This window comes from Aplysia californica, unplaced genomic scaffold (assembly GCF_000002075.1).
Source record: "Aplysia californica isolate F4 #8 unplaced genomic scaffold, AplCal3.0 scaffold00878, whole genome shotgun sequence".
NCBI classification, from domain to species: Eukaryota; Metazoa; Mollusca; class Gastropoda; order Aplysiida; family Aplysiidae; genus Aplysia; species Aplysia californica.
The window spans coordinates 157,877-181,535 of NW_004798148.1; the positions used below are offsets into that span (position 1 = coordinate 157,877).

A 23,659-nucleotide genomic window follows, 5' to 3' on the forward strand; every position below is an offset into this window, starting at 1 on the left:
AGCTACCCCACACATCTAATTGCCTCTACTCCTCAAGACAACAATTAGAACAAACATGCAACTATTACCGAATGGCATCATGCAGAAGAGTTAACAAACCCTCACAATCACACACACACACAAACCCTCACAATCACACACACACACACATCCAGCCATCTCACCAGCGTCAGAGATGTTGAGCAGAGCCACCACTGCCCTCAACGCCGACCTCTTCAGCTCCTCTTGTTTCTCGTACTCCTGCTTCACCGAGTGGGCCTTGACCTTGGTGGTGCAGGTCGCGCGGATCGGCTCCACTAGACGGTCCAGACCTGTCGCCGACAAACACACACACCGAGAAAAAACATCATTATCATGGTCTTTTTGTTTTAGTGTTTTATGGCACTTGCAAAACAATAAGGTCATATAAATGCCGAGGTTTAGCTTTAGTAAGAGTTTTACGGTACTTGCAACACAATACGGTCATTTAAGTGTCAAAGATTAGATGTGTTACAAGAGAGTAATAAACACAAAAAAGAAGGAGGGGAGATAAAGACAATGGAGGTTTGATAGGAAAGCAGAAGAAAAAGCCCACCAGAGCACCCGCCAACCACCAATCTCATCATCATCACCAGTCTTTGTCCAATAGTCATTGGTTTAAATATTCAAGTTGGGGAAATTCAGGTGGGTTATTTTCCAAAATCAGGGTAAAAGATCACAGGGTAAAAGATCAAGAGGAAGACCATGTGGAACCTGGAGAAGAGTCACGGAAAAGGATGCACAGAAAAGCGGGAAGACATGGAATGACATTAAGTCACTAACCCAGGATAGGAAAAGGTGAAAGGTGTTTGTTCGTGGCCTATATCCTGACCCAGGGTGAGAAAAGCAATGATGATGCCACGTGGAACCTGGAGAAGAGCCACAGAAATGGATGTACAGAAAAGTGGGAAGACGTGGAGTGACATCAAGCGACTCACCCAGGATAGGGAAAGGTGGAGAGTGTTTGCTCGTGGCCTATATCCTGACTCAGGGTGAGAAAGGCAATGAGGATGAAGAATAAAGTAGCGTGTGCACACGGGGGCGCGCATGTACATGTGTGTGTGTGTGTACTCACGTTGCAACACAGCGGACGGACACAGGTGCGACAGTCTGACCAGCATGAGGTAGGTCAACATCTTGATGTCGTAGTGGTCCTTGAGCCCATCCTCCACGTGGTTCAGGAACTCAAAGATGTCCAGGCGGTCCAGGCACGAGTCCAGCAGCGTGTACATGCACTCAAACGCAGCCTGGACATATGGGAAAGATGAGGGAGGGGGGAAGAAGAGGGGAGGGGGGGGGGGGATGGGATGAAGCAAAAATAAATTAATGAAAATGGGAAAATGGTACAGGTTTAACGCCCTCATAATCAACGCTATTAGGGGTTTTTTAAAGAGGCGGGACCTCCAAGTTTAGTTTTAGTTTTAGTAAGAGTTTTACCGCACGTGCAACACAATAAGGTCATATAAGTGCCAAAGATTAGAAGTGTTACAAGAGAGTAACAAACACAAAAAAGGGGAGGAGAGATAAGGATGACAGATGTTGATAGGAAAGAACAAGCAAACCACACCAGAGTACCTGCAAACCATCTGCACATAAAAGAATGAAAAATTGAAATGGTATAGCTTAAACGTCCCTCAAATTGGCCTAAAATGTCAGAACTTAATATCTCTGAGGTAGCGGACTGTCAGAGCTCATCCAAGAGTTTACTGTGAAGCACATTAACATAGTAACGACGGTTAGACTTCATCAAAGAGTTTAATGAGAAGCACATTGACATATAACGACGGTCAGAGCTCATCAAAGAGTTTACTGTGAAGCACATTGACACACACTGACGGACAGAGCTCATCCAAGAGTTTACTGAGAAGCACACTGACACACAGTAACGACAGTTAGACTTCAGCAAACAGTTTACCTTCCTGATGTCCAGTCCGTCATCCAGGGTGTGCTTGAAGGGTCCCATCTCCACCTCTCGGATCAACTCTTTCTGGGGACAGGGAAAACAAAAAAACATTCATTGTTCTCAGAGGTACGGGGTGAACACAATCAAAGTTCGGAGTATAGATGGGTGTCAAAATGAGGCTACTGTCCTGCCAATCCTCGGTAAACCAACCGCGACTAAAAACAATTAAAAATAGAAAGATGATAGAATCTATCAAGCTTAATGCAAACTTTTGTTCTTACACACTTCTTTCTCATAGACCTAACACTGACAACACACTCTATGGAACATTACAGCAACTCCAGCAAACCTGCACTAATCACTACATGGCTCTGGACAGAAGGACGAGAGCCAAGCTGTTGCTGGATTGATAACAACAACAACTGCAAATGCTTTTACTCACCCTGACTTTGGTCTCGTTGTACAGATGAGGCAGCACGGTCTCCAGAAGGTCGCGGATCAGCGAGGGTTTATTGTGAGCCGCTGAGTTGAAGGTCACCAAGGCCACACGGCGTACCGTCAGGTCTGTGTCTTGCAGGGTGCGCAGGAAGTCGCCGATGCACATCTTCAGGAGGGGGTCTATTGGCTGAGGCTGTGGGAGGTAGGTAGTGGGTAGCGGGGCGCGGGGTAGCGGGGGAGGGGAAGAGATATATAGGGGAGGGGAAGAGATATATAGGGTTAATATGGTGTATATGATGTGGTTTCTTAGAAGACTACTGAGAATATCATGGAAGGAAAAGAAATCAAATGGCGTAGTACTTGATGAAGCCCACGTTGGGATACTCAGTGTTAAAAACAATCAGGAAAAGACAAATGCAGTTTTTGGGACACCTGAATAGACATAAAGGTCTTGACCATCTAGCTAGCTCGCACTGGCAAAATTGAAGACAAACGAGGCAGGGGTAGGCCCAGAGCAACCTACTTAGAGAACCTAAACAGATGGGTAACGAGGAAAGATCAAGGTAACGAAGCTTTTATAAGAGCATCCGAGTAAAGGAATGAATGGAGAACCATGATCGTCGATGTCTGCCTCAGATCTGGCACTTGATGATGATGATGATGATGATGATAAGATAAGATAAGATAAGATAATACTTTATTATCCCAGAGGGAAATTTTTCTTGGCTGTACAGGACCGTAAAAACACATGCAGGTATACATACAAAATTTAAATTATATATTACTCTCATTAAAATTCAATATGAAAAGAGAAGTAAAGCTGACAAAATGTACATTCACATCAAAGGCATCATTCAACCACAAGCAGGAATTTAAATACAAGACCTTTGGAGTTATATCTAGGTGTGTAAGAGAAAGAAACCTGCAAGCTGCGCATATTCCCAGGGCTGCCCGCCCCCCCGGCATATGTTTGAGTAATCAAAAAATATAAATTTAGTAATCTGCTTTCAAAATTCGTAAACTGGCTTTGACATTTCTAAAGTCTAAGGTTTTTCCAACAGCAAAGTGGCACTTTATTTATCCCCCCCCCCTCCCTCCCTCCACCCCCCTCCCTCCCTCTCTGCAAATAATAAATGAACCTTTGCAATGTAACAGTAAACCTGTGCCCAGCCACAGCCCGACACATACAGGAAGTGATTGATTTATTCGCTCGTTAAATCACAGAGACTTTATTAAAAAAGCCCTAATTTATTCACAAATATTTTTTTTTTTAAATTTCGAGTCGGAATTCAATACTACCATCCCACTCATTAATTCACCCAATTATCCTTGGACACAAGAAACGAGCTCTCATTTATATGCGAATTTTTAAACAAAAGGTTACATCAGACAGAACTCAACACAAACCATCCGCCTGTCTGCTCTCACCTGGTCTGATATGGTGAACTTGATGGCTGTGACGACGGTGCTGCGGGCCAGGGGGGAGGGGTCGTTGAGGTGTTTCCGCAGGCTGTTGATCAGGTTCTGCGGGTCAACCAGGGTCAGCTTGCCCATGCACTCCGACACCACGTTACGCGTGCCCTCCTCCGGGCACTCGCAGTTGTGGAACAGCATTTGCCTGTGGAGGAGGGGAGGGAGAGGAGGAGGGGAGGGGGGGGGAAGGGAAGGGAAGGACAGAAGGGGGAGGGAGAGGAGGGGCGGAGAGGAGGAGGGGGACGGGAGGGGGAAGGAGGGGAAGAAGGTTTGAGTAAAGAGAAGTTTTTTAAAAAATGATGAAATGATATAGGTTTGTTTTAGTTTTAATAAAAAATTTCACCGAACCTGGAACACAATAAGGTCATATAAGTGCTGAAGAACAGATGTGTTACAAGACAAAAGAGTAACATACGCAAAAAAGAAGGACGAGAGATGATATGTTCGATAGAAAAGAAGGAGCAAACCATACCAGAGCACCTGCCAACAACTCATCTCCGAAAGAAACGAGCCAAATGGGAAATTCATGTAAACTTGACATAAGACTTCAAAATCTCCAAATACCCACTTATAGACAATACTAGGAACACACCAACAACTTATTCTTCGGTAACTCACCAAAGGGTCTTGACATACTCCAACCACCCACTCATAGACAAAACAACCACCACAACAACAACCAATTCTTCGGTAACTCACCAAATGGTCTTGACGTAAGACTTCAAAATCTCCAGGCCTCCGGGGGAGCTGGACTCACAGTTGATGATCTGAAGATAAAAAAAAAAAGGTAGGGGCGATGTCGAGGTACGATGAAATAAGACGAGCTAAGATTAATCATTGTTGTCTAGACACTGGTTTGGTGTTTCTCAAACATGCACACACACACACATACACACAAACACACACACATATTCCCTACAACATTTTCTCTTCCACACACATATTACACACACATATAATATGTGCTTGCACTCACAAAAAAAAAATCCAGTCACATAATAAATCATAAATGAACTGTGGTTAACAATAATAATGTTTGTGATAGATATACAAGTAAGCAGTATTCTGATAGTATTCATATGGTATTCTGATAGTACAGGCTATAAAGGTCAAAGGAAAAATCGTATTTTTGTTAAAACTCATTCCATTTGGTTTAGTGGGGGTTTTTCAGTAAGAGTTTTATAAAACTTGAAACACAATAAGGTCACATAAGTGCCAAAGATAAGTGGTGTTACAAGAGAGTAACAAACAACAAAAAAGGATAAAGACGGTAGACTTTTGACAGGAAAGAAGGATCAGACCACACTAAAGAGGTGCCCGCCAACCACCCACAGACATTTGGTACAGGATGACAACAAGACACAAACAGAAATATAACAGGAAATAAATAAAGCACAGTCCTGCTGCACTGTGACAAAACAATGTTTCGGTTTGGTGAATGTTTCTAGCAGACTTTAGCTAGAGTGTGTGGGTACGCTGCATGTGTGTGTGTGTGTGTGTGTGTGTGTGTGTGTGTGTGTGTGTGTGTGTACGAGTGTGTGAGTGTGAGAGTGTGCGCGCGCGCGCGTGTGTGTGTGAGTGTGTGTGTGTGTGCGTAGGTGTGTGTCCGTGTGTGAGTGTGTGTGTGTGTGTGTGTGTGTGTGTGTGTGCGCGCGTGTGTGTCCGTAGGTGTGAGTGTGTGTGTGTGTGTGTGTGTGTGTGTGTGTGTGCGCGTGTGTGTCCGTAGGTGTGTGTGTGTGTGTGTGTATGACTGTGCGTCATGGGAACATCTAGAGCAGGACACTGACCTCTTTGAGGGAGTGCAGCAACAGGTATTGCCTCTTTGGCTGACTCTCAATCTCCTGGAGGACGAAGGGCAGGAACTTTGGCAGGTTGCCCACGCTCACATTACCTGGCACAGACAGAGAACAAAGCTCATCAGATAAAACATTTATTTGACTCATCACTTACAATAACTCAAAATATCAAATTTGACTGGGTAGGTGTATAGTTTAGTTTTAGTAAGTTTTACGGCTTTTGCAACACAATAAGGTCATACATAAGAGCCGAAGATTAGAGGAGTTACAAGAGAGTAACAAACACAAAAAAGAAGGAGGGGAGATAAAGACAATAGAGATGTTTGATAGGAAAGAAGGAGCAAACCACACCAGAGCACCCGCCAACCACCCACTCTAAGTAGGAGTATCAATGCAGTCGTCACTTAGAGATATCAAAGCTCAATAAATAAATAAATAAATAAACAAAATAAATTTGAGTAATGAGAAACACGTCAACACAATAACGGTCAGCAAGTGATGGAAATAAACAAGACGGATGGCTACTTGCGTTAAAAAAATCAAAGTGAAACTGTGACTAGTTTTTAAAAAATTTAATTAGCATTCAAATTTCGGAAGAACATCTTTTTCTTAAATGGTTGCGCTGACAAAATGCCTTTTAACTGAAAACTGCTGTGTATAAGAAAAAAGCGTTTTGTCAGTGTACGGCAGTGGAGCAGAGATCACATGACCTACCTAGGGCGTAAGAAGCTGCTGACTTGACCTCCTCATTGGTGGAGGAGAAGCACTCTAGGATGACATTCTGGATGTCTCCGTGGGAGCTCAGATCGCTGATGACGGGAAGAGAACGAAAAAAGAGATTTTAAAACTTAAATTTTAAAGACAGAATTTCTCTGAAAAGCTAGAAGCACAAATCACATGTTCTTACATTTTTTAAAATCCTGTTCACAGCGATAGAAAATTCAACTTAAAGCAATGATTAAGTGTTTTTTTTAAAAGGTGAGCCAACAAAACAAAGACCACTGGAAACAGGGAAAGAAAGAAACGTTTCTTTAAAACGTGGGATTCCCAACTCAAATGCTCATCAAATTTTCAAAAATTGATATAACAAAATTAAATAAATAAAAAATAAAGGCCTGATAAAAAAAATATTTTTAATTAAAGAAAACATATTTTCCAAAAAATCGTCGGGGCTCTCCACTCACATGTTCTTCCCGATCTCTCCGAGGGCCAGCAGGGCGAAGAGGACGATGTGCTCCGTGGACTTAGGGTTCTTGATGTCGCTGACGAACTGGCTCACGACCTTGGAGGCCTCCAGGGGGCTCATCTCCGTCAGGGCGGCCACGCAGCGGGCGATGGAATGGTACGCCTGTACGAGAGGTAGACACAGACACACGTTGGACGTTTTACTTATTTTATAGCATTTACAACACTACTGCAACACAAATAGGTCACATAAGTGCTGAAGATTAGGTGTGTTACTAGGGAGCAACATACAAAAAAACATGCAGCGGGTGATAGAATGATATGCCAGCTCCGGACATACACAGAGACAGACACACGTTTGATGGTCTAGTTATTTTATAACACAGCACTATTGCAACAAAGATAGGTCATATGAGTGCTGAAGATTAGGTGTGTTACTAGTTAACTGAATCGAAAGCCTGATCAGTTACCCTACTTGTGTGGAAAAAATCAAAGTGAAACCATGATTAGCTTTCTGAATAAATTCAAACTCAAGTTTCAGAACAATGCCTTTTTTTTACATGGTTACGCTGACAGGGGGGAAGTAAAGAAGTAGGACCTACTAGTGGTGCCCTCCAACCACCCGCCTTGCTAGTCTTCAATTTTGTCAGTGATAGATAAATGTTCACGGCTTTTATTTAGGTCTATTCGGGTATCCCAAAAACTATACACACATTTTTGCTTAATGAATGAAAAAAAAAATGTCCGGTATTCATCCTTACCTGTCTGTGGATAGGTCCGGTCGAGTTGCGAGGGTCATACACTGGCATGTTCAACATCTGTGGAAAACAAGAAACAGGCACTTGTATAATCTTCTGAGTACAGAGGAGCACATCGACACAGTAACAGACATTAAAAATGCTGGGGAAAGAGTAACACAAACAGACAAATAGAAACAACAGAGCAAAAGGAAAGTACCTCAGCGCACCACACCCCACCTCACCCTATAACATCCCACCAAACTCCATCCCATCACACCACACCTCACCCCAACACATCACACCCCACCAAACCAAACCAAACCCCACCACACCACACCCACCACCACACCCCACCACCTGTAGCAGGTCCCGGAAGCCCAACTTGGGCAGGCCCAGCGCGATGAGCACGCGGAAAAACTCCAGCACCCCACCTCACCACACTCCCTACCCAGGCTTCCTGCAATGAACTCCCCACCACATTCAAGGAGGTTTCACGAAAGAAATGTTTAAATTCCAAGGAGATTTAGTCAAGAAATTCACATCGTTTTCGACGGCGCACTAGCACCCCGAAAGCCTATTTCTGATAGGCCTACACTTGTCCGAAAGGAATCCTAGTTTCAATTTTCCGACAAAAATTTTATTTATGTTCGATCCAGCGAAATTCAAGGAGATGGTTACTTGAATGGAAATTCAAGGAGTTATCAAGGAGATGGTTACTTGAATGGAAATTCAAGGAGTTATCAAGGAGATGGTTACTTGAATGGAAATTCAAGGAGTTATCAAGGAGATGGTTACTTGAATGGAAATTCAAGGAGTTATCAAAGACTCCTTTCAAGGAGGCTGCAGGAACCCTGCCTACCCCACCACCCACCTGTAGCAGGTCCCGGAAGCCCAGTTTGGGCAGGCCCAGTGTGATGAGAGCACGGAAAAACTCGAGCACGGCGTTGAGAGCTCCCCCCTGGAGCAGCGGTGACTGGACCAGCTCCAGGATCTGTGGCAGGATCTCCGCCTGCGTGTTGGCGATGGACGACTTGTGACCCCGCGAGATGGTCGTCAGCAGGTTCAAAGTCAACTATGGGGGGTACACAAAGGTCAGAAGTCAATACAAAAAAACAAACAAACAAACAAAACATTAATACAATTTCCACTTTTTATGGATTCATGTGGGGGAATTTGGTTTAAAAAGGTGTAACATATTATACAAACCTAAGTACAGCACATAAATGCATAGATACAAACGTTCTAAAACCATCCACGAGACAAGACCAGATAAATGGTTCACCAACAACCATAAGACCAGGTATATGATCCACCATACAGTACATAAATGCATAGATACAAATGTTCTAAAACCACCCATGAGACCATATAATATGTGTCACCAACCACCCATACAAACATAGAACATATTATATATAATCCACTAACCACCCATAAGAAAAGACCAGATACATGAACTACAAACAACCCATTCAATTATTTATAATCAACCACACAATCAGGTTTATGAACCACAAAGCACCTCGAGACAAGGCAACATCCCTTCCCCCCCCCCCTCTTTCATTCAGGACCACCACTCCCCTTCCCCCACTTTCACCCAGAACCATCAACCCCTCATCCCTTTCCCCCTGAAACCAACCCCCCCCCCCTCCTCCCCGGAACCATCCCCACCTGTGAGATATGCAGGTCATTCTCGTTGATGAGCGGAGGCATCTCCTTCATCACGTCTGCTATCATGCTGCTGTTCACCGCGTTACCTAAGAAATTGAAAAACACAGACAGTAAAAAAAATATGTTATCTTTATCGGGGGGGACACGTCCATAGATGGAACAAATAGAACACCAGTTCCCTGATTTAACAGAAGTGAACTTTTTGTTTTTTGTTTTAGTAAGAGTTTTTTTTAATTTATTTTTTTTATAGTAGAGGGTTTTACGGTGCTCGCAACTGCATAAGGTCATATGAGCCCCAAGGGGTGGATGTCAACAGAGAAGTCTTTACAGGGAATCAGACTTACTCTGCTCACCTCTCTAGCTTCAACAGTACAAGGTCTGCTTCCACTATCAAGGCACCCCAAAATAGCAGGTCACAAGAGAGCGACAAACATACAAAAGAAGTAGAGGAAAATGACAATAGTAAGGATCAGGAAAGAAAAAGCAGCAGTTCCCTGTTGTAGATCAGGCACACTTATGAGCGTGACATGAGTCAGCCCATTTACAATTCTACTATGCTTGAACGAGATATGTCCCCCTTTTGGGAATGGCCTAAAGACACTTCAGTCAGTGGCACTGCCCCGGGGGGTGTAAGAGTTTTACGGCACTTGCAATACAATAAGGTTATATAAGTGCCGAAGATTAAAAGTGTTACAAGAGAGTAACAAACACCAAAAAGAAGGAGAGATAAGGACGATAGATGTTCGATGGGAAAGAAGGAGCAAACCACACCAAAGCACACGCAAAGAAGTGTAAGGAGCAGACCACACTAAAGAACCTATATGTATATAAATATATATATATATACACATATATATACATATGTCATACCATAATTTTCTACGACGACATCAAGACATTGTAGGGTGCTCAGTTTGAGCGCACGTTGGTTCTTCCGCAGAAATGAGGCCAAGATCGGAAATCCTTCTTCCTGTTAATGAGACAAAAGGGGGTGGGGATTGAGATCATGAAACTCTTCACTCCTTGTTCGAGTAAAGGAAAATACATCCACAAAATACTTGTCATTTAGAGCTGAGAAAAAGCAAAAAAGACAGACAGAAACAAAATAAAAGAAGGAAAAAAAGTAGGAGCTATAATAGTAATAATAATAAGATAATAATGATATTAATACACAGCATTTGTATAGAACTAACTCCCGTTCAACAGCAAGCTTTATGCGCTTTAAAATCTATACCAGAAGGCTCCTCCAACCACCCATAGTGCACTTACCAAATACCCCAATGTCTAGACAAATCATCAAATGGTAGAGGAACTACAGGTTTAATCATACAAAACATCAAATTCACATTATGAAAAAAAAAGTTGAAGGAAACCGAAGTCAGGAAGAGCTGTTACATAAATTCCCTGCTAAAAACTCAAAGTGAAAAATGATTTTTGATTTAGTCAGTGTTTTACGACGCTGGCAAACTGAACAATGATTTTTGATTTAGTCAGTTTTTACGACGCTCGCAAACTGAAAAATGATTTTTGATTTAGTCAGTGTTTTACGACGCTCGCAACTGCATATGATTATATATATGAGCGAGCGAAACACTAGTTGGTTGCATTCACAACAGTTCATAGCACGGCTTGATTCAGGTCAATGATCAGATTAAAACGTTAAATATTCGCGGTTAAAAATCTCAATCTAAAAATGACAATTTAAATAATATTGAAATAACGGTATTTACAATTTGTTGTTAAGGCCAATGGCCTTCATAAAATCGAGAATTCTGTTGTGATCAACGACGTAGAACTAACTGAAAAATTTGTGAACAAAGTGGCACAGAAATGTAGCAGGACTAGAACTTACCAGAATGAATCTGATGTCAATTTTCAGTGGAGATCTGAAACGAGAAACAAAATAAAACAATGATACCATGACGTTGACAGTGGACTCCCCAGAATAAAAAGCACAGAGGATGGCTATTGATAAAAGTGTTATTCCCCTGTATTTCCCCATAGTCATTTAAGTGCAGGGGGGGAAAAAATCAAAATAATATACAGAAAAAAACCCAGAAAAAAATAAGTTTTTCACTGTCCCAATGGACGGTGAAAGTGACCAATATTTGTCTCCGCAGGTCCCACCCACAAACTTACTGAGCAACGAGGGTGAGAGCCTTAACCGTGGTCAGTCGGGTGATCTCGTTCTTGAGTCGCTCCAGGAAGATGGGCAGACACTCCTTCAGCTCCATCTGCAGCGAGTCGCCCAGGTTTGCCACGATCTGACCCCTGGTGGGACGAGAAAGGAAACACACTGTCTTTGGTTTTGGTTTTAGTAAGCGTTTTACGGCACTTGTTACACAATTAGGTCACATAAGTATCATAGATTAGAAGTGCTACTAGACAGTAATATACAAATAAAAGAAGGAAGAGAGACTGTTTTTTTTCTTCTTTTTAGTAAGAGCTTTACAGCACTTGCAACGCAATTAGGTTACATAATTGTCAAAGATTAGAGGTGTTACCAGATAATGATGTGCAAAAAAAGGAGGAGAGATTGTTTTTCTTTCTCATTTCAGTAAGAGTTTTACGGCACTTGTTACACATTTAGGTCACACAAGTGTCAAGATTACTGGTGTTACTGGAGAGTAATATACAAATAAAAGAAGGAGAAGAGATTTTTTGTTTTGTTTTAGTTAACGTTTTACAGCATGTGCAACATAATAAGGTCAAATAAGTGCCGAAGATAAGAGGTGTTACAAGAGACTAACAAACACAAAAAAAGAAGGAGGAGGAAAGATAAGGACGATAGAAGTTGGATAGGAAAGAAAAAGAAGCAAACCACACGCACATCACGGCACCCACCAACTACCCACGTCGGCCCGGTCGACACACACTCAACTCACATGCAGGCAATGGCACGCTCCTTCACCTCCTGGTCAATGTCGGCCGCCTTCAGCCGCTTCACCGTGCAGGCGTACAGACTCTTGACGTACGGCTTGTAGTCAAACGATGACTGGGAATCTGAGCAAAGAAGAAATGAGATGTGACGGTCTTTTTTTCAGCGGGGCTGTCAATAGCAATATGTTTGTTTTAGTAAGGTTTTACTGCGCTCGCAACAGCATCTTTGAGCGCCAAGGGGTGGATGTCAACAGAGAAGTCCAAATGGGGAATCAGACTTACTCTGCTCACCTCTTTAGCCTCAACAGCACAAAGTTTACTTCGACTATCAAGGCACCCCGGAAATAGTTCACAAGAGAGTGACAAACATACAAAAGAAGTAGAAGAAAAATGACCATAGCAAGGATGAGGAAAGAAAAAGCAGCAGTTCCCCCTATGTTGTTCGGCACAGTATGAGCATGACATAGATAAATCAGCCCACTTACAATTCTGCTGTGCATAAGAACATGTTAATATTCCCCCTTCGGGAATGACCTTAAGACACTTCAGTCAGTAGCACTGCCCTGGGGGGAATGACCTTAAGACACTTCAGTCAGTAGCACTGCCCTGGGGGGAATGACCTTAAGACACTTCAGTCAGTAGCACTGCCCTGGGGGGAATGACCTTAAGACACTTCAGTCAGTAGCACTGCCCTGGGGGGAATGACCTTAAGACACTTCAGTCAGTAGCACTGCCCTGGGGGGGAATGACCTAAAGACACTTCAGTCAGTAGCACTGCCCTGGGGGGTCTTTTGTTAGTGGGGCTGTCCATAGCAACATGTGCCACAATGCAGTGGAATCAGGCACTCGTCAAATTAATTTTGGGCATATCAAGTACTGAGCTATTGGCATCATCTTAAAGTTGTCTTTCTTTTGATGAACAAAAAATACCTATCTATCTTTAAAGTCAAAAGATTTGAGACAGAAGGAGGTGGTGTTCGCCTTACTCTTTTTTTTTTTATAGTAGAAGTTTTACGGCGCTCGCAACTGCATAAGGTCATATGAGCGCAAAGAGGTGGATGTCAACAGAGAAGTCGAAACGGGGAATCAAGCTTACTCTGCTCACCTCTCTAGCCTCAACAGCACACAGTCTACTTCGACTATCAAGGCACCCCGGAAATAGCAGTTCACAAGAGAGTGACAAACATACAAAAGAAGTAGAGGAAATAAGATGATAGTGAGGTTGAAGAAAGAAAAAGCAGCAGTTCCCCCTATGTTGTTCGGCACAGTATGAGCATGACATTGATAAATCAGCCCATTTACAATTCTATTGTGCATAAGAACATGTTGCGAGTGCCGTAAAACCTTACCAAACGAACAAACCCCCCAACAAGAGTACGGAACACGATGGCGTTTACCTAGAGGTCTGATGACCCTGACCAACTGTTGTGTAACCAGCAGAGCCTCCGAGGTGATCTTGTAGAACGGGTCGCTCACCGCATTCACTACAGGCTGTTGGGGGGGGGGGTTCAGGGCAAGGCGGAAAAGGAGGGGAAGGGGAGGAAGGAATAAGGGGGATGAAGAGAGGGGAAGGAAGGGGACGGGGATGGGGTAGGGGGTGTTCAGGTCCAAGGTGGAGGGGGAAGGAGGGGAGGAAGGAAAAAGGGGGATGAGAGGGGAAGGAAGGGGAGGGATATGAAAGGATAAGAGAGGGGATGAGGGGAGGGGGAAGAGGAAAGAGGGGAAGGGAGGGGAGGAGAAGATAGAAATAATTATATTAATAATAATCATTATTATTATCATAATAATAATAACAATAATAATAATAATAATGACAATAAATAGCATTTGTATAGCACATATCCCCAGTCAAAAACAAGCTCTCTGCCCTTTATAGTCTACATTAAGATGGAGGGACGCTGGATGGTGAAAAAAAGACAGAAGTTTGCTTCTAGGACAGTTTGGATGCTCATAATAATAATCATGTCTTTATGTAATGAGAGAGAGAGAGAGTAAAAGAGAGGGAGAGAGGGAGCGGGGGGGAGAGAGAGAGAAAGAAAGAGAGACAGAGAAACAGAGAGATAGAGAGAGAGAGGTGTGTGAGCATGGAAATGAATGAGAGTGTAAACGCGTGAACAACAGATAATGAGAGAGACAGACAGACAGACAAACAGACAGAGAGAGGTGTGAGCGTGTAAATGTACAAGCGTGTAAAACACGCGTGTGAAAGCATCAAGTGCGTCACTCACCGGCACCAGGACCTTGATGTGCGGGTGGAACACAGCACTGCTGTGGTGTGCCAGTAGCGTGCTCAGGAAGGACAGCGTGTCGATCTTCATGTTGGAGCTGGAGTTCTTGTCCCTGGAAACACCACAAAATGAACAGGGATCATAAAATTTGAAATATCATTTTGACAACAAGCAAACATGGACCTTAAAACTTTTCATGCTTCTTCATGCTCTTACATCAGCACGATTGAAAATATTTAACGACAAAACAAACATGGATAATAAAAATTTTCTTATTCTCCTATCAGCACGATTTTAAAATATCTATCGTCTTGACCCCAAAACGAACGCTGATCATATAACTTTCACGTTCTTTTCTTACTCTCATCAGCACAATTTAGGATAACTATCATCTTGATGACAAAACGAACACAAATCATAAAACTTTTACGCTTCTTCCAGACACACACACACACAACCCCACTCACCCTAGAGAGTACTGTATCCCCGGCAAGAGATTGCTGATCCAGACACACAGACAGACACACACACACACTCACCCTAGAGAGTACTGTATCCCTGGCATGAGACTGCTGAGGTGTTGGTCCAGACACACACACACACCCACTCACACACACACACACACACACAAACAGACAGACAGACACACTCACCCTAGAGAGTACTGTATCCCCGGCATGAGGCTGCTGAGGTGCTGATCCAGCGCCCCCGGCAGCACCAGCACCAGCTCTGTGAGCAGACTGAAGCAGCCCTGGCGAGTCTTGATGCTCTTCTCTCGCAGCTGGCGGTGCACGGCGCGAACTATGTCAGGGATCTGGGCCTGGAGCATGTTCAGAGGCCTGAGGGGGGGGGGGGGTTGGAGATGATGAGTGAGGAGTGTGATGGATGGACGGATGGGTGGATGGATGGATGGATGGATGGATGGGTGGGGGGAGAGAAGATGAGATGAGAGTGTGATGGATGGATTGGATGGGAGGAGGGGGGGGGGCGTTAATAGAGACAGACGAAGGGAGAAAGGTAAAAGAGCTGAAAGAGAGTTGAGAGTGAGTGTGTGTGTGTGTGTGTGGGGGGGGGGAGAAAAAATGGCAGAGACAGAGGGAAGACGGGAAAGGAAGAGAAAAAGACAGAGAGAGAGAGAGAGTGAGAGAAAAAGCTTACCCTTCCTCCTCCTCCATGTTGTCTCCACCCACCACAATCACTGGCCGCGTCTGCTTCAGCAGGGCGATGTATGCATGGAAGATGTCTGTCTTCACATTCTCTTCACGCTCTGAAAGTTATTTTTTTTAAAGAAAAGCAATACGGCATAAATAAGTCATTCAAAAAAAAAAGGTCATATATATAGGTGCTGAATACTAAGCCGCTGAGCTGCTGAGGTGTTGGGCCAGCACAGACAGACAAACAGACACACACAAAAAACAAGCAAACACACACAAACTCACCCGAGAGAGTACTGTATGCCCGGAAAGAACACAGAAAGACTTTTGCTTCATCCAGATAAATATACCCCATTAGAAAAACAATTATTGGGACTCAAAAAATTACGTAGAATGTATACTAGTAGCAGCAAAATTTGAAATGTAAGCAAATATTGTATCATCATCATCATCCGGTGCCTTGCCGACTGGCGTGGGCGATCATGGACCTCCACTTCACTGTATATAACACACCTAAAAATATCATGTGACCGACCAACTGACTGACCTTTGAACCTTGCGATGAGCGCGGGCGAGACAGTCTTGTAGAACTCAGGCAGCATGTCATGTCTCGTGCTGACCACGGCCTCCAGGCACTTGGCCGCCGAGCGCCGCACCTTCCAGCTCATGTCGTCGTCGTCACTGTACTCGTCCTCCGACTCACTAGTGTAGCAAGGGGAGACAATAAGATAAGATGAGAGGAGATGATAAGATATGATAATCATCACTGTACTCATCCTCCGACTCGCTGGCGCGGCAAGGGGGAATGATAAATGAGATAAGATGCGACAATACTTTGTCCCAGAGGGAGTCACTTAATCATCACTGTACTTGTCCTCCCACTTGCTGGTGCAGCAAGGGAGACAAAAGATAAGATGAGATATGATAAGATGAGATGAGAAAAGGTAAGAAAATGCTTTGTCAGAGAGGGACTCACTGGTGCAACAAGGGAGCCAATAAATAAGATAAGACAAGATAAGATAGATAATCATCGCTGTACTCGTCCTCCGACTCATTCACACAACAAGGGAGACAATAAATGGTTCAATACTGTCTCTCTCATCTTTTTCTTTCTCTCATCCCCCCCCCCCCTCTCTCTCTCTCTCTCTCTCTCTCTTTCTCTCTCTCTCTCATACTCTCACTCTCCCTACCCCCTTCTCTTCCTCCCTCTGCCCTCTAACCATTACACCCCACCCGACAGCAACACCAACGTTACAACCACAAGTCAACGCAAATGCTGTTAACACTTCGACCAAAAAACAAAAAAACAAAAACCACACAGGGGCAGTAACTACGATGTTACAATAGGGGGCAGACAACTCTTACTCATCGTCGTCCTCGTCCTGCAGGTCTGTGTCCATGTCCTCGTCCTCATCGTCGTCGTAGTTATAGTTGGGGTCGTGGCACACGTACTTCAGGCAGATGCTGATGATCTGGGGAGGGGGGGGAGATTAATAATAGTAATAATAATAATAACAGTCATGGTGTTAAGGAGGAGGAGGAGGAGGAGGAGGAGGAGGAGGAGGTGGAGGAGGAGGAGGAGGAGGAGGAGAAGGAGAAGAAGAAGAAGAAGAAGAAGAAGAAGAAGAAGAAGAAGAAGAAGAAGAAGAAGAAGAAGAAGAAGAAGAAGAAGAAGAAGAAGAAGAAGAAGGAATAATATTATTAATAACCATAATAAGAAGAAGAACAATAATAATAATAATAATAACAACAACAAAAATGTTGATGATAAACTGAGGACATTTTTAGTAAAGTGACTTTCGCAATGACACAACCTTGTTTCCCTATTGTCCCTAATGGGGTTCGAACCCACAACCTTGTGGGAGCGGGGGGCTAATATAATAGCCCAGTACATTAGGTACAACACTCACATCTGGAATGAAGTTGGACACCTCCTTGGGGCATCGCCGCACGAAGGACTCGAAGGCCTGCAGGCAGAACTCCGTCAGCTCATCGTCATCCGTCTTGCAAAACTTGACGATCAGCGGCACCATCTTGTCCAGGTACTCTCCGAATCTGCTTCCAGCCTGCCGACTGGCGGGACACAGACAAACGAACAAATTGGCACAATCAGCAACGACTCACTCACTCGAGGACATATTTTTTAAGTTTTAGTAGTAAGAGTTTTACAGCACTCGCCGCTATACACAATAAGGTCATGCAAAGTGCCGAAGATTAGAAGTGTTACAAGAGAGTAACAAACACAAAGAAAAGACGGAAAAGAGAGATAAGGACGATAAATGTTTGAGACGAAGGAAGGAGCAAACCACACCAGAACACTCACCAACCACCCACTAGGAGGACAGGACTTATTGTCAGTGTTCTTCTCCACCACACCACCTCACAATTAAGGTCTCACATCATTTACAAAAAGTTGCGTACGACCCATGGAAACAAAATTCAAGAGAAAAAAAATAACCCTGATTTTTCTACAAATTTTATCGAGGTTTTTCCACAAAAGGAAAAAAAACCCAGAGGGCTCCAATTTTATCTGAGTACTAGGCAGGTTTTACATACACACACACACACACACAGAATGCCTCGAAGTGACAGAGATCTATCCGATATTTTTTACCATTTTGAGTTACCAAGGCCAAGTGGTCAGAAAGCAAATGCTCTATCTGCTCTATCAAACTCTAAAGATAATTCGGAGTCGTTACCAAGATATTCAAAGAATTGCATTCGAAAAAGTTTCACACGTTGCGGAGCTCAGAATCTTTGACGTAGTATTTCTCAAAACTAGGTTACACCGAGCAGATAGTACTTTGCAATTCAACATTTTTACGTCATATTTCTCAAAAATAAGTTATACCGAGCAGATAGAACTCTGTCATTCTGAGGGTAGCGACGCGTGTTACCCACCTGATGGCGCCGACACACTGTATGTAAGTGCGTGTTGTGGAGGTGGACGTGTTCTTGGTGAGCTCGGTGAGCAGGAACTCGATGAGCTCGTTGAACAACGCCGTGCTGCAGCTCATCACCAGGTGGCCTGTGGGGGGGGACACACAACACCAGTCAACACGACACAGACGTTACACACCACCTGTCTAAAAATGTACACACCAACACACGCATGCGCACAGACACACACACACACACACACATACACAACACCAGTAGTCGACACATAGACGTTACACAAATGACCTGTCTAAAAACATACAAACACACACTAGCAAAATGCTCAACACGCACGCACACACACCAGTCAAGACACAGACATTTTTGTTTTTTGTTTTAGTAAGAGTTTTACGACATTTGCAACACAATAAGGTCATAGAAGTGCCGAAGATTAGAAGTGTTTGTTTGAGTAAAGAGAAGCACATTGACACAAAAAGGGTCATTTAGTGCTGGGAAAAGTGAGACAGACAGACAGAAACAACAGAAAAGTTTCCCATTTTTGGGCCCTAAAATCTGGAATTCCTTGCCCCAGGATCTCAGAGAAAAAAACAAATCTCAATACATTTAAGCGATTGCTCAAGGCTAAATTTGTTCAATAATTAGTTAAAGGGTGTTAATAAGTGCTGATAAGTTTTGTTTTTTCTGCTGTCCTTACAAGTACATAATTAATGTATGGATGTGAAAGTTCTTCTTCATGTGGTTGAACTGGTTTTCTCGTTACTGTGAAATATTTTATCTTGTGTGAATCGCTCAGTGATCATGTGATCGATGTAAAGCGCTCACGGCTTATACTCATATGGGATAGAGCGCTATAAAAGCAATTTATTATTATTATATGTGATTATTATTACTATTATTATTATTATTATTATTATTATTACATACAAACTACACCATCAAAGGCCCGGAAGAGGGAGGTAGTTTTTTTTACCTATGGCAATAATGGCCCTTTTCCTGACGGCCAGTCTGGGGCTGGCCAGCTGTGGCAGCAGAGCTTGCTTGATGGTGATGTGGAAGCTGATCAGCAGACCTGAAAACAAAAAACACACGAGCCGCCTTCAATCCACTGATACAGATACATACTATTGCGTACGTAGGCAGTATTGCATACAGACACATCCCAAAGGTTGCCAATAATGACTAGCGTCTGTATGCAATACTGCCCGTGTGTAGCGTGCTGACAAAATGAGTTACTTCTCGGATCGAGCCCTATGTAAATAAGATACATCACGTTGATAGGTAAAATTTTTACAATTTATAATTACGAAATAATAAAAGGCATGTTATACTTTGAAAATGAGGCACCAATAGAAAAACTACAAAGTTGACCCTGGTGTCGATTTTTGGCCAATATCTCCATTTGTGGATTGCGATTCAGATTTTCTCCCTTGTGTTTATTTAAAATTTACTAAAAAGGCAAGCATACGATGAAATATGCAAATTCATGTTTCTGATTTGTGCATGACAGCACGAAATGAGCCGCAATATTTCTGGTCTCCTAATGATCAGACATATGTGTCGACTACATCCTCAATATTGTTGTTGTTGTTGTTGTTGTTATCAATCCAGCAAAAGCTGGGACCTCGCCTTTCTGTCCAATGCCATGTAGTAATAAGTGCAGGTTCGTTGCAGTTGCTGTAATGTTCTACAGAGTGTGTTGAACTACGTCCTCAAAGAGTTGAGGAAGACACCAAACAGCCTCTGAATGAATGAATGAATGAACAAATGAATGAATGAATGAACGAATTAATTAATTAATTAATTAACTAACTCACCACCAAATCGGCTGAGCAGATCTCCCAGAATATCCAGGGCCTCCAGCTGTACAGACACATCCTCTTGCTGGGAAAACAGGACAACAGAAATAACAAGAGTTGCAAAAAGACATAGTTTTTAGTTTAGTTTTAGTAAGAGTTTTACAGCACTTGCAAAACAATAAAGTCATATAAGTGCCAAAGTCAAAAGTGGTCACCCAAATTGCAATTTCTAGATTCTTTTAAAACAACTTAAAACATAAATTAGCTACACACACACAAAGAGACATTCAAATACAAGTCAACTGATAGCTTTCATAACTCTTTAGTTGTTGTTGTTTGTTTTGTTTTTTTGTGGTAAGAGTTTTACAGCACTTGCAACAGGATCAGGACATATCGTAAAAGTGCCATAGATTAGAGGTGCTACTTTGTGTTCGTTCGATTGAGTAAGGAGAAACACATCGACACAATCAGGGTCATTTAGTGCTGTGAAAAAGTAAGACAGTTTAGTTTTAGTTTTAGTAAGAGTTTTACGGCACTTGCAACACAATAAGGTCATATAAGTGCCGAAGATTAGAGGAGTTACAAGGGAGTAACAAACACAAAAAAGAAGGAGGGGAGATAAAGACGATAGATGTTTTATAGGAAAGAAGGAGCAAACCACACCAGAGCACCCACCAAACACCCACAAAAGTAAGACAGACAGACAGACAGACAGACAGACAGACAGACAGACAGACAGACAGACAGAAACAATAGAGGGGAAGTAAAGAAGAAGGACCTACCAGTGGCATCCTCCGACCACCTACTAGAGGTGTTACAAGAGTGTTACAAACAAACAAAAGAAGGAGAACACTACAGCACAGCAATGAGCTCTTCCAAATCACGGTGCAAAGAACTCAGCACAACTCACCTTGGAAATAGCATTGGTCAGTCTTGTGGTGATTTTCTTGCAGATGCTGGCAGCAAGGGTCGTGGAGGATGGGGGCAGCTCTGTGATCACTGTCTTCAAACCTGCACAATGAGCAAAAAGAATCCCACATACAATGTGTCACCAAAAGAGAAGTTTAGTTTAGTTTTAGTAGAGGTTTTACGGCGCTCCTACCTGCATAAGGCATGATAAGGTCATATGAGCGCCAGAAGATTAGTGGTGTTACAAGAGAGTAACAAACATAAAAACGAAGAAGGGGAGATAAGGACCATAGATGTTTAATAGGAAAGAAGAAGCAAACCACACCAGAGCACCCGCCAACCACCCACTCCAAAAGAGAAGAAAGAGAAAGACGGAACAAGACAAACCTGCAGAAAGAACAAAAAGAAGCATACATACAACGTGTCATAAACAAACAAACAAACAAAAAAGAAGGAAAAGACAATGTCAGCGTTGATTGTGGTTCTATACACATTCCTGGTTGTAAAAAAGAAAACCCAACAACAACAACAAAATAAACCACCCTCTCGCCTCATATTCAAATATTCCTCAGAACATCCATTAAAAAGAAGGCTAAATCATTTGCCAAAAGAGAGGACAAAGGACAATGCACCCATTGCACACTTCCTGCGGTCCGATCTTCCTTCGTTTTTAGCTCACTTTGTGGAGTTGAATCCTCTCAAGACCAAAACACACAAAAAAGTGACTCCCACTCACTCATCCAGACAAGAATGAGAAAACAAACAAGTAATACACTCATACCACAAACATTTTAAAGGCTTCTTAATATTAGCATGAGGGGAGGAAAAAAATCTCACCAACACTAGAAAAATGTCATGAACATTAGCATTATGTGAAAACAACTAACTGAAAATCCGAAATGACAAAAAGATTAGAGTGAAAAGTCCAGAACTTTCCTGTATTAGAAATATCTCACATGAAGGATTAGCATGAGAAATCTCACAACTTACGGATGAGGGCTTCTGAACGGGAAAAAAAAACAAGAATCCTGCAACTTACCCATACCAGGTACCCTCGTACAAAGTTGAGGAAACAATCCTAGAAAAGGCGGTAAAAATGTATCTGTTGTATCTTTGACAAAATAATGAAGATGAGCTCTAGCCATCAAGAAGTTTGAACACACTTGACCTTTCTTTTTAATTGTCTCTTTCCCACAAAGTTAGTCATTAATCTAAGGACTCGAGGACACACTCATTTCTACAGAGTTAAGGAGGACTTTCCAGTCAAATTTCTTGTACACTGCGTGTAACATCCATTCCAATTTCTATTTGTTTGGTTTTTTTCTTTCTTCACTGAACACATTTGATATCTAAAATACACAAAAAATTGGCACTCCCAATTAAAAAATGAATTGAATTGAATTACATCATCTGTAGCTTTAGAATAGAGATAAAAAAATAGTCACTATGTTTGGATTATCCAGCAGTAAAGTATATTTTCCAACGGTTGGCACTTTTAAACCTGTAAGTGTTTCTTTTAACTTAACAACCAAGCCTGTGTTTTAAATCACCACCAACGTTAGAAGAAAAGCAATTTTTAAAAAATAATTTTTTAAAAAGCGACCGTGAGAAACTATGCATTTGGCAAATCTTAAATCGGCTTTACAGTCGGTCAATCATCAAAGAAAAACAAACGAGGGTGACCTGTATGAGCAGTGACTCGGAAAGACAAGCAGCTGTAAACGTAACGTACCGATACTGGAAATATCCCTGAGCTGTTCTTTGTCCGACAGCATGTTGCTGCACAACGTGTCCACTATCGTCTCCACCTGAAACTCCTTGACCTTGCTGACCAGCGGACCTAAGCTGTGCACAGATAGAGAATTATTTATAGAATTTAATGCAAAAACCTCCACACACATATTATAATCTAGCACCATATATAGGCGGCTGAGCGCAAGAAGTGACGATATCCACTTTTCAGTTTCAAGAAAAACGAATTTGAAATTTTGACGATATTGAAATCTCTTTAACATAGTCAAAAAAGAAACATTCATATCCTGATAGCGAATTAAGCTTAGATGTTTACAGGGATAAAAGAGCAGCTTAAAATCTCACTACCAATATCAATTATTTCATTTCAACCAAAAGTGGATTTAGTCACTTCTTGCACTCAGCAATCGATATTTGATTGACAGTGATAGCTGAATTTTTAGAAAAGGGAACAGCCATTTGCTAGCATGATCTTGTACCTTGTTTTAAAAAAAACTTGATTGACTTCATTTACTGAACAGACATTCTATCAGTTATGCTGTCACGTCCTGTCACAAGGTGCCTTTAAATTTGTATGGACTCTATAAGCTCTGTTGAATCTTTCCCAGAGATAATTAAACATTAATAATTGTAAACAAAATCTCACCATTTTACAGCCAAATTTTGAACTTCACCATTCTTGTCCTCCAGCAACTTCAAGAGCATCTTTACAACCTGTAAGCGAGAAACATATGGGCACCACTTTAACTTGAGTAGACAGTCTAGTATGGCTTTGCTCCACAAGATGCAGTTAAAGTTTTCTAGAAAAATTGGCT

At 42.4% G+C, this 23,659-nt stretch overlaps 1 protein-coding gene across 1 annotated transcript in view; it reads right to left on the bottom strand.

Moving 5' to 3' along the window:
• Nucleotides 1-164: 164 nt before the first annotated feature.
• Nucleotides 165-23,659, bottom strand: part of LOC101847225 (cullin-associated NEDD8-dissociated protein 1) — a gene marked incomplete at its 3' end in the record, with an annotated part of 28,574 nt that continues 5,079 nt past the window's right edge. Inside the window, 29 exon segments of the mRNA XM_013089126.2 lie at nucleotides 165-311; nucleotides 1,094-1,265; nucleotides 1,934-2,005; nucleotides 2,364-2,552; nucleotides 3,788-3,977; nucleotides 4,532-4,599; nucleotides 5,620-5,723; nucleotides 6,343-6,437; nucleotides 6,813-6,976; nucleotides 7,575-7,631; nucleotides 8,425-8,625; nucleotides 9,225-9,310; nucleotides 10,095-10,194; nucleotides 11,077-11,110; nucleotides 11,364-11,495; nucleotides 12,110-12,227; nucleotides 13,502-13,595; nucleotides 14,333-14,444; nucleotides 14,986-15,171; nucleotides 15,491-15,599; nucleotides 16,034-16,188; nucleotides 16,852-16,958; nucleotides 17,397-17,559; nucleotides 18,388-18,514; nucleotides 19,358-19,456; nucleotides 20,202-20,268; nucleotides 21,094-21,194; nucleotides 22,825-22,937; nucleotides 23,491-23,558. Of these exon segments, the coding sequence (XP_012944580.1) occupies nucleotides 165-311; nucleotides 1,094-1,265; nucleotides 1,934-2,005; nucleotides 2,364-2,552; nucleotides 3,788-3,977; nucleotides 4,532-4,599; nucleotides 5,620-5,723; nucleotides 6,343-6,437; nucleotides 6,813-6,976; nucleotides 7,575-7,631; nucleotides 8,425-8,625; nucleotides 9,225-9,310; nucleotides 10,095-10,194; nucleotides 11,077-11,110; nucleotides 11,364-11,495; nucleotides 12,110-12,227; nucleotides 13,502-13,595; nucleotides 14,333-14,444; nucleotides 14,986-15,171; nucleotides 15,491-15,599; nucleotides 16,034-16,188; nucleotides 16,852-16,958; nucleotides 17,397-17,559; nucleotides 18,388-18,514; nucleotides 19,358-19,456; nucleotides 20,202-20,268; nucleotides 21,094-21,194; nucleotides 22,825-22,937; nucleotides 23,491-23,558 (3,430 nt within the window).